This window comes from Palaemon carinicauda, chromosome 26 (assembly GCF_036898095.1).
Source record: "Palaemon carinicauda isolate YSFRI2023 chromosome 26, ASM3689809v2, whole genome shotgun sequence".
Classification (NCBI taxonomy): Eukaryota; Metazoa; Arthropoda; class Malacostraca; order Decapoda; family Palaemonidae; genus Palaemon; species Palaemon carinicauda.
The window spans coordinates 57,432,456-57,444,955 of NC_090750.1; the positions used below are offsets into that span (position 1 = coordinate 57,432,456).

The following is a 12,500-nucleotide window of genomic DNA, read 5'->3' on the forward strand; positions in this document are numbered from 1 at the left end:
CCAGTTCAAATCAATGATTTTATTCTATAAATTTCTGACGGTATAATTTCCCAGTTCAAATCAATGATTTTAATCTATAAATTTCTGACGGTATAATTTCCCAGTTCTAATCAATGATTTTAATCTATAAATTTCTGACGGTATAATTTCCCAGTTCAAATCAATGATTTTAATCTATAAATTTCTGACGGTATAATTTCCCAGTTCAAATCAATGATTTTATTCTATAAATTTCTGACGGTATAATTTCCCAGTTCAAATCAATGATTTTAATCTATAAATTTCTGACGGTATAATTTCCCAGTTCTAATCAATGATTTTTAATCTATAAATTTCTGACGGAATAATTTCCCAGTTCTAATCAATGATTTTAATCTATAAATTTCTGACGGAATAATTTCCCATTTCAAATCAATTATTTTAATCTATAAATTTCTGACGGTATAATTTCCCAGTTCTAATCAAGGATTTTAATCTATAAATTTCTGACGGAATAATTTCCCAGTTCTAATCAATGATTTTAATCTATAAATTTCTGACGGAATAATTTCCCAGTTCAAATCAATGATTTTAATCTATAAATTTCTGACGGTATAATTTCCCAGTTCAAATCAATGATTTTAATCTATAATTTTCTGACGGTATAATTTCCCAGTTCAAATCAATGATTTTAATCTATAAATTCCTGACGGTATAATTTCCCAGTTCAAATCAATGATTTTAATCTATAAATTTTTGACGGTATAATATCCCAGTTCTAATCAAGGATTTTAATCTATAAATTTTCTGACGGAATAATTTCCCAGTTCTAATCAATGATTTTAATCTATAAATTTCTGACGGAATAATTTCCCAGTTCAAATCAATGATTTTAATCTATAAATTTCTGACGGTATAATTTCCCAGTTCAAATCAATGATTTTAATCTATAAATTTCTGACGGTATAATTTCCCAGTTCAAATCAATGATTTTAATCTATAAATTTCTGACGGTATAATTTCCCAGTTCTAATCAATGATTTCAATCTATAATTTTCTGAGGTATAATTTCCCAGTTCAAATCAATGATTTTAATCTTTAAATTTCTGACGGTATAATATCCCAGTTCAAATCAATGATTTTAATCTATAAATTTCTGACGGTATAATTTCCTAATTCAAATCAATGATTTTAATCTATAAATTTTTGACGGTATAATTTCCCAGTTAAAATCAATGATTTCAGATTATAGATGAAATATCTTCTCATATGTGATCTAGAAAAGGTTGAATAGTCCCATGATCAACTATATTGAAACTGTATAGGTAAAATAGATAATTATATTTTTTCTATTTGAAAATCCACATGCAAAATAAAATTAATATAAAAAACAAAATCATAAATGATGAAACTAGTTATTATTAAAACTAACCACTTTTCCACACAAAAACTTCAAAATGACCCATTTACACTATATTTTTATCAATGTAATCATAATTTACAGATATCCATCAATTACATACAATCTTTTATGTATACACACAAATACACATACTTACACACAGACACACATACACACACCCACACACATAAAAAAATATATATATTTATATATAGATATATATATATATATATATATATGTATATATATATATATATATATATATTCAGTATATATATATATATATATATGTGTGTGTCTATATGTCTATTTGCCTAAGTTTTCCTCAGCTAACACCCTCCTCTATTACATTGTCACTTAAATTCATCTTAAAAAAAATAAATAAACCCAGACTAGCGAAAACTTCCCTGACTCTCCTCGAATATCATAAAGATGTTATTTTTCCCCCATCATCCAGACTCTCAGAGAGAGTGATGGATGGCACCCACCGAGAGTAGAAGTTAGAGGAATAGTACAATGAGTACCGAGATGAATTGTTTGGCAAGAGGGAAATGAGAGAGAAAGTCTGTTATGAGTTTTGAAGGATTATTCTTTTTAAAGGCTTTAAAACAGAGGAGGAAAGAGTTTTGTATGTGGAAAAGATCGTAATGTGAAGGATATAAAAGGGATAGATGAGTGCAGAGATGAATCGTTTGGAAAATAGGGAACTGAGAGGGAAAGTCTGTTAGAGTTTTGAAGGATTATTCTTTTACAGGCTCAGGAACAGAAGAGGAAGGAGTTTTGTATGTGGAAAAGATCGTGATGTGAAGGATATAAAAGGTGTAGATTAGTGCAGAGAATCGTTTGGAAAAGGTGGAACTGAGAGAGAAAGTCTGTTAGTGTTTTGAAGGATTATTCTTTTAAAGGCATTGCAACAGAAGAGGAAAGAGTTTTGTATGTGGAAAAGATTGTGATTGGAAGGATTGGAAGGATAGAGAATTGTAGATGGTTAAAAGATTGGCTATTCTGTGTTGATTAGTAGGGATGAGAGAATATTGTAGAAGGATTATTCTTTTAAAGGCTTTGCAACTGAGAAGGAAAGAGTTTTGTATGTGGAAAAGATCGTGATTGGAATGATGCGAAGGATAGAGAATTGCAGATGGTTAAAAGATTGGCTATTCTATGTTGATTAGTAGGGATAAGAGAATATTGGAGAAAATATTATCAAATGGGTTTCAACCAGACGAGAAGGTACAGATTCATAGTAAAAATTAGCATTTTTTATGCCTTTTTCGGTAAATGCTAAGGTGCTCGTGGCACAAGTTACTTTAAAACTACACCGTTAGTTTTCTGTAGTTTTCTGTAAGTTTTCTTGCCTACATTGATCAAGTTTTTGGATGAAAAAAAAAAAAACGTAATTTATAAATATGTTTCTCTATGTAATCGACTTTTTCCAAGGATTGTTTCAGCCAATAACCTCTATCTATCAAGGGCCTCTTTACAAAAACAAAATCCTAGGTCTTATATGATTCCGATCGTTTATAAAGAAGAAAAAAGAAAATCAAAAGTAATATAAAAATATCAAATACTTGGAATAGAAATACATGACAGGATAAACGTAAACAAGAAATTTCCCGAAGCTTGTATTTACCACACAACAACAAGCCTGAGGTACATAAGAATAATCACAAAGGTGGTGCCATGCATTAACAGTATTTTGATATATGTTAAAAGCAGAATCCATTAGATACATTCACAGAGACACAGAAGCTGATACAAAGGAGCTGTGGGTAACAGGAAATTGCTGAAGAAATAAGAATTAGATTACAGCTGCCTGTGTTTTGTAAAATGAAGTCTCCTAAGGCTAAGCTGTCCCCTCCACTACAAGAGACTCTTTTTGCATTCCTCGAAACACCATCCTGGAGTTTTAGGAACTTGTACTTTGGAACTGCGTTGAGGATTAAAGATTTTTCTCCAGTTCGAGGCCTCAAAACTCCCACTACAATTGTCAGGTGTCATTGAAAATCCAGATGTCTTAATTTTTTCTATGAATAAAAAAAAAAATCAGATATTCAATTGCTTGTTTAAAGATTTAAAAAAAAATTCGTTTTATATGAACCCACATCCAATCATATTATGATTGCGAATTTTATATGAATTATTATTATTAAGCTAAGCTATAACCCTAATTGGGAAAGTAAGATGCTATAATCCCAAGGGCTCCAACAGGGTAAATAGCCTAGTTAGGAAAGGAAACAAGATCATAAATAAACTACAAGAGAAATAATAAACAATCAAAATGAAAAATTTTAAGAAGTGTCAAAATCCAATTAGAACTTACATATTATATAAACTATAAAAACTTAAAAAAAAAAACAAGAGGAAGAAAAATAAGATAGAACAGCGTGCCCGAGTGTACCCTCAAGAAAGATATCTCTAACCCAAGACAGCCTCCTTCTCCTAGAAGAGCTGATTACCATATCTGTTTAGATTATTAGTTGAAACAGTTGTTGGCCAAACATAGCCTTAAAGACGAGAAGAGAGAGAATACTAGAAAAGTGTAGCTTTAAATAAATATACTTCACATGTTTTTAGCATTTAATGAATACTCACACACATACACATACACACATACACACACACACACACACACATATATATATATATATATGTGCGTGTATATATATATATATATATATACATATATATATATATATATATACTGTATATATATATATATATATACATACATACATATATATATGTGCATATCTATATAAAACTTTTGTAATTTTTCTTTACTCAGACAAGTCACAATTACTTTCTGATATCGAATTCACTCTGCCGCACGATCAGATGCCAATACGAAAATTATTCTTATAAGAATTTCTGCTCGGTCGAGGATTCAAACGTTATCGCCAAGTAGAAATAAAGGTAAGCACTTGACTTAGACCCCTCAGCCATCAAGAGATATAAAAATTGATATAAACTCCGCCGTATATATTCCCTTCAAATTTGTCATTTGTACTTAGAATTTAAATAAAATCTCAATTATTTAATTAATGAGTATGTAACACTTGGTTATTTCAAGATCATTTTGTGACTGCCACTCTTGATTTTCATTGATTCATATAAGCTATAAATATCTTTTGATATCAAATTCACTCTGGACTTCATAAAATAAAGGGAAATATATAATATAAAGGATTGTAATTAGTTATGTAGAAGTAAAAGGAAAGCAGGAACTATTTGAGTGAAGATATTAGGCTAAAATAATTACTCCTCGTCCGTGAAGACACGAGAGAGATGATGACGTGATTGCTATTATCATATCAACTTCAATAAAGTATTAAGATATGATATCATGATGAAATAAATAGAAAAACGGTGATATAAAGGTCTTTCTTGAGAATTTAATGATACAGGCAAACAATGTCAGTCTGAGATCAAATTGAATTAGTAACATTCTGGCATATCAATAAATGAAGATTATCGAAGTTATGAAGTCCTTATGAAAAGGGAGATGATTGATATGTGGGTGGTATGAACACGGTATTTTACGTCGCTATATATCAATAAATGAAGATTATTGAAGTTATAAAGTCCTTATGAAAAGCGAGATGATTGATATGTGGGTGGTGTGAACACGGTATTTTACGTCGCTATATTCGTAACATACTGAATGTCATGTTTAACGTGATATATATAACACTAATGCTGCATAACACATTTCAATCCTTTTTGCCAAATAAAGTTTATATAGCACAATTATGTAAAAGTTAATTAAGACCCGAAACTTCAAATTATCTTGCTAGGTGACTGTCTAACAGGCGCATTTTACGAGCCTACGGAATAGCAAAAATCTACTCCAATTGCAAAGGCACACTGTATATATATATATATATATATAAGCATGTATGAACCCAGATACATATAGACCTTATACACAACACGCAGTGGATTTACAGTGATTGCGTGCGCGTGTTTTTGCATAAATTCGCGACCGTGCAATATTTGCAGTTAGAAGTACGCCTCACTGCTCTATCGAATCCATTTACCAACAACAGTCAGGTTGACTCTGTAATTGAGCGTCGGCGAATGGCGGAAGTCGACCCGGCATCTATATATTCCAGCATCTTCCATCTCCGTCCTCTGGATGATCAGCGCTGCGGGGGACCTGTCCGTCCTGAAGGATGTCCTCTTGGACATGGTCGAATTGGAATGGGGTTTCGTCTCCTTCGGCTGTCCGCGCATCAATTCCCGGAAGTCGAAGCTGTGGGAAGTGGGAATTTCATAAACACGTGAGAGGCGCGAGATATCCATTTCATGAATATTGAAGAAACACTTGTGAGCAAATGGAATTCTGTTTCTGGTTGGTTTAGGGATACCGAGTGAATGCAAACGTTAGGGTTCGTTTCTGGTATTTTATTGGATCCCATGCTCTTATATATATATGGATATGTATTTATATATATATACATATATACAAATCCTCGGACAGCTGTTAGCGTCAGGTTCCAATTCTTTTAATGGGCTCTCGTGACATGGTTGGTTTCGACCTGGCCTTTCATTAGAAGGGGCTAGCGTTCGATCCCAAGTATGAGGTAGAAATTTATTTCTATTTGAACACGATGTTGTGTTGATATTTATCCATATATACATACATATATATATATATATATATATATATAAATATATATATATGCAGAAGAACCACAGGGAAAATGAAAATACGAAATTCATCTGCATCTGAGCATCAGGTTTTCCTGTGATTTTTACTCATATATATATATATATATATACATATATATATATATATATATATATTTACATATACATATATATATATATATATATCTTTCTATATATATATATATATATATATGTATATATATATATATATATATAGATATATATACATATATATATATATATATATAGATATATATACATATATATATATATATATATCTTTCTATATATATATATATATATATATAGAAAGATATATATATATATATATATATATCTTTCTATATATATTTATATATATATATATATATATACATATAAATATTCTTACACATATACACATGCATGTTTAGAACACTATCAAAACAATCCATATTACGAATGAAACCCATGGAATAGAGCTTAAACCTCGAATAAAAATCATGAACAAATCGCTTCCAAGTATTATTCCCTCGCATTGGGAAAAGGTTTAATACTCGTTACCAGAAATACAGAATCCTAAATAAACATTTTCAAATATAACCGGTTGATATATCAGCAATTTATTTCACATCAGATAAAATTTTTCATTCCTGCATTCCTATTTTTTTTTCAGATTTCTCTAAAATCCTTTCGAATATCCTTTTAAATGGGAACTATATCGGAAATGATGCTGATGTTATCAAGTGATTCAATTTTAGCTATGGACTGGTTTATATAAAGAACTAATTTACTTATTTTCGATCGTTTGGATGAATAAGAATTATCGTAATATTTCATCTGAATCACGGTACTCACATCAAACAGTTTCAAACAGAATCTGACTTATCTAATTAGCTATGAATATATTAATAATATTAAATGTGAGAGAATATATTTTTTCTCCATTTAACAATATATATAATGACATTCCCTTTTATTGTTGTGTTAGGTTTCCATCGAAGTGATAAGTAATTTTATTAGTAATAATAAACTTTGTATTTTTTATGATAATTATTGATAATAAATCACATGAAGAGCTTAAATTTTACAATATTTTCAGATAAACATGATTTGATTATTCATTACGTTATGACCCCAATACCTATCTGGGACCCTGATAATAAACTTTGCATTGTGTTTAATGACTGTTAGGTTTCCATCTCAGTAATAAGTAATTTCATTAGTAATAATAAACTTTGTATTTTTTTTTTATGATAATAATTATTGATAATCACATGAAGAGCTTAAATTTTACAATATTTTCAAAGAAACATGATTCGATTATTCATTACGTTACGACCCCAATACCTATCTGGGACCCTGATAATAAACATTGCATTACGTTTAATGACAATAATTATTCAAAATGTAAAATATTCTAAAGTAAACTTGATACTATTCTAATAATAAATCACACGAAGAGCTTAAATTTTACAATATTTTCAAAGAAACATGATTCGATTTTTCATTATGTTATGACCCCCAATACCTATCTGTGACACTGATAATAAACATTGCATTATGTTTAATGACAATAAAGAAACAGTATTCGATTATTCATTATGTTATGACCCCAATACCCATCTGTGACCCTGATGATAAACTTTGCATTATGTTGAATGACAATAATTAGTTAAAATGTAAAATATTCGAAAGTTAACTTGATACTATTCTCACTTAGGTTATAATCGCAATACCGATCTAGATCAAGATAAGCTCTACCTGATAGGTAACAGGTCTTTCTGCCTCACCATTCCATACCTGTAAAGTGGAGTATGAAGTCCTTCCTTAATCCATAGGATGATCTGCACAGTATCATCCGGATCAGACGACCTCAAGTCACAGGGTAAGGCAGCTTCCTCCCCTTCCACGACAAAAACGTTTGATATGTCAACTGACCAGGGAAAGAAAAGGAAACGTTTGATATGTCAACTGCCAGGGGAAAGAAAAAGAAACGTTTGATATGTCGACTGATATGGGCAAAATAGAAACGTTTGATATGTCAAATTACAAGGAAAAGAAAAAAGAAACGTTTGATATGTCAACAGATATGGGCAAAATAGAAACGTTTGATATGTCAACTGACAGGGGAAAAAAATGAAACGTTTAATATGTCAACTGACAGGGAAAAGAAAAGGAAACGTTTGATATGTCAACTGCCAGGGGAAAGAAAAAGAAACGTTTGATAAGTCAACTGACAGGGGAAAGACAAAGAAACGTTTGATATATCAACTGATATGGGCAAAATAGAAACGTTTGATAAGTCAACTGATATGGAAAAAATAGAAACGTTTGATATTTCAACTGACAGGGGAAAGAAAAGGAAACGTTTGATATGTCAACTGATATAGGAAAATTAGAAACGTTTGATATGTCAACTGACAGGGGAAAGCGTAAGAAACCCTTGATAAGTCAATTAACAGGACATAAATAGAAACGTTTGCCATATCAACTGACATGGGGAAAGAAAAAGAAACGTTTGATATGTCAACTGATAGGGGAAATAAAAAGTGAAATAGTAATCCCTCTTATTAAATCAGTACACTTGAACACGTAAGACGAAACTAGTCAGGATACATTCAATATTTTAATTTTCCTTGTTTTATTTGGTGGGGGTTATATATATATATATATATATACCGTATATATATATATATATATATTTGTATATATACATATATATATATATATATATGTGTGTGTGTGTGTGTACATATATATATATAAATATATATATATATACATATATATATATATATATATATAAATATATATATATATATATATATATGTATATATTAGTAGAGGGGGCGAAACATGAAAATTGTTTTTTCAAAATAATTTTCTGTTACAAGCCGGCATCCACCATATTTTGTTAGAATATGACGTTCTGCATTCAGTAAGGGTGGATGACACTTGAGATTTTTACAATAAGGGCCAAAATTAACCCTTTTTAGCGAATACGCGTTTTGAAAAAACGACGAAAAAGCTGAAGCCTTGTTTAGGAAACACTCTGTAACTTAACCATCTTGTATGCTATACATGATTATGATACCTCATTTTGTAGCTTATGATAACACCTTTACAATGAAATAAACAAATATGAAGGATTTGGAAATCAAGGGTCCTGATAAGGTCAAAGGTCACGTGATCACGTGATTACCTATTTTGGGGGGTATTCAATATTCTTGACCTTACATATCATACTTTGCCCGCATATATTTCTATAAAGATGGTTTTAATCTTAAGAGGACATCATTAGGCAGTTTTTAAAAGTAAAAGGGTCTTTCAATTCCTATTTACCTAAATTTTATGAGGGATTGAATTTCGACCCTTTTTTGGGAAATCACTAAAATCGTTGAAAATCGTGTTCTGACTACTTTGTTGTGATAATAATTGCTGTTATTATATAGGCCTATATAAGAAGCTTTGTGTTAAAAATAAAGTCTTAGAGATGTAGAATAAAGGGTACATGCAGTTAAAAAAGAGGTCAAAGGTCATGTTCATCATGGATTACATAATTTCACGGTATACATCACATGTAGTGAAATTCTCCCCTAACTGTAACTCTAACCCCAACCCCAACCCTAACCCTAATCTTGTCAGGCCTAATCCTGGTGGCCTAATGCTATGGACCACATGTTGCTCAATGTTTAGTAGTCTTGTTTGCACATAGATGGCAGCATTATGAAGTCTTTTGTTTTAAGATGGTGGATGACTTTCACTCTCTCAATTGTGACAAATTCATCTTTTCCCGTCTCAACGATCACTGATTAAGCAAGGCAAGTTTGATCTCATAATATAGTAAACCACAGTGCACAGTAGGGGTCGCTTGATGTAAGTGATGCATGTCTAATTCATGTGGCAATTAGAAACTAGTGAAATGTATTGCAACATGTGCTTCTTAGGGACCATCTCATAATCAATAACATGTTTCTGTGTGCATGTTTTGTTTAAAGGATTAAAACTTTCGTCAGTCATGCTTACTTAAATCATGTGACTGCTATAGATCTACTGATGTACAGCCTATTAATATACCATATGGGTCTTGCACTCAAAATTATTTTCCCAGCAATTTGGGAGGGGGCATCGCAAAAGTTATATGTCATCTTTACTTTATCCCCACATCCCTAATGTGAGTTCTAAAGCTAAACTATATGATTTCAGACCATGGAGCCAGTTGCTGCAATAGAAAGTCTTAAACGCCAGCGCATAGAGAACATTTCGCTCGACAAATGTATTATCTGCCAAAAAGGAAGTGTAGATGCTTTACGTAAATCAACCCCTCGTGTTGTTGAATCTATACAGCAGGCATTGAATATTCGAATCGCACATAACTGGTTGCAATCCGAAAGTTTGGATTTTGAAAAGGTTCACTGGCATAAGGACTGCTACTCAACTTTCACTAGTAAGCAACATTTAGAACGTCTGAAAAAGCGTCATGTTAATGCCTCGGTAGAGTCTCACAGTGGCACGGAAAAAACAGCAACAACAACAACAAGGATCGGTCGGAAAGCTATTGAATGGACTCGGTGTATATTTTGTCCAGCTGATGGTGAAACCCTTCGCCAAGTTGTAAACCTGGAGACGTCAAGTAAAATAGTGGAAGATGTAGATGATGATATCGATGATGAATGGTGTCACCTAGAATCTGGCCCTACTCGCCTTAAAAGAGACGAAGATGATGTTCAGAAGATAATGGAAGAATTCAAAAGATTTGGTGTATTTAGCTTCAGTGAAGAACATCACGAGGACCTAGTTTGCCTGACAACAAGAGACGTTGTTCCAGAAGAAATTACAAGGAATATAATGAAAGCCCCAATAATCGGAATGTCACTTCTGGAATCCTTTGTAGCTACCAGACTTCTTGAAAAGTCAAAGGACTTCTATGGAAAAATAGCCAGCACAAAAACTGCAGCCGTCAGCTCCATGTACAAAACTCAAGCTCCTTCAGTAGGTGGGAAACAGAAGGAAGTCAAAGCCGACCGTGATCTTATTCACAGATTGTTCGTTGCTTCACAAAGTGGGAGAGAGGTAGACTTAGTCAGTATCTTACAGCATGAGCTATCCCCAGTCCCAAGGGCATTTGCTGGAACAAATCGTCAACTTCATACAACAGATAAAGCTCAGCTACAGGACTTGCTGGCAAAGGATATAGAGATCCCAGTTACACTTCCCTTGAGTGAAGCTAAAACATGCCTGCATATCGATGGTCAAGCACTAATACAAGCTATTGGAAAGCCAGAAAATGTCAAAACCTTTGGTGACCTAGGTGAAGTGTTCTGCACAAACATCTTGAACCGCTTTGGTACAACATACTCACGGATTGATGTCTTGTTTGATCGGTACATTGACAATTCAATAAAATCAGGTACACGCAAGAAACGAGCTGGAAAAGCAAGACCAATTAGACGTGTCATCAGTTCAAAAGCTGTAAAAGTTCCACCCAACTGGAAACCCTTTATGAGTTTGGCTGCAAATAAAGCTGATCTAGCTGCTTTTCTATCCAGATCCCTTGTTGAGAAAGCTGAAAGAGAGCTGTCATCTGAGTACAAGCTTGTTTTAGCTGGAGGCTTTGAAGATGTCTCAGGGGTTTGGTCATCCTCAAGTCGGACTATTGATCACCTTAAATCGACACAAGAAGAGGCCGATACTCGTCTCATACTTCACGCCGAAGATGCATGTATCAATGGGTATGCAAGAGTGGTATTGGAATGCAGAGACACAGATGTGCTAGTGTTGGCACTTGGTTTCAGAGACAGGCTACTAGCACAAATATGGATGTACACAGGTAAAACGGGTAAACGGCCATACTTTCCAGTACATGAGATAAAACTCCCCGGGGAGATTGTAAAGAACGTTATAGCTTTTCATGCAATCACAGGATGCGATAGTGTCAGTCAATTTGCAGGAAAGGGAAAGAAAACAGCAAGTATTCATTCAGGAGCCTGAAAGTTTGGAACAGCTAGGGTCTGTGGAGCTGACTCCAGAAGCAATATCAGGTGCAGAAAGATTTGCTTGCAGGCTCTATGAAAAAGATTGCGATCTTATTAATGAAGCAAGAGTAAAGACCTTTGTCCAGGGAAAGAAAACCCTTGACGCCCTTTCACCAACTAAAGATGCGCTTGACAAACATATAAGGCGTGCTAACTACCAAGCCCTTGTCTGGAAGAAAGCCTTGACTCCATCTCCCGTGCTACCTAATGCGACAGACAGTGGTTGGATACTTGAAGATGGAATGATAAAGCCAGAACTAATGACATTAGCACCTATTCCGAAAGCTTGCACTGAGTTAGTGACCTGTTCATGCACAACTGGCTGTGGCAAGAGATGCGGTTGTGTGAGAGCAGGGCAGAAGAATTGCACAAGTGCTTGTGCTTGTGAGGGCTTATGTAACAATAATACAAACGCAGAGGATGATGATACA

The 12,500-nt window shown here is 33.0% G+C and overlaps 1 protein-coding gene across 1 annotated transcript in view; it reads right to left on the reverse strand.

The window, feature by feature from the left end:
• LOC137619927 (uncharacterized) overlaps positions 1–12,500 on the reverse strand; it is a 429,475-nt gene that overhangs the window by 249,777 nt on the left and 167,198 nt on the right. The window contains 2 exon segments of the mRNA XM_068350209.1: positions 5,419–5,633; positions 7,835–7,967. Coding sequence (XP_068206310.1) covers positions 5,419–5,633; positions 7,835–7,967 — 348 coding nt within the window.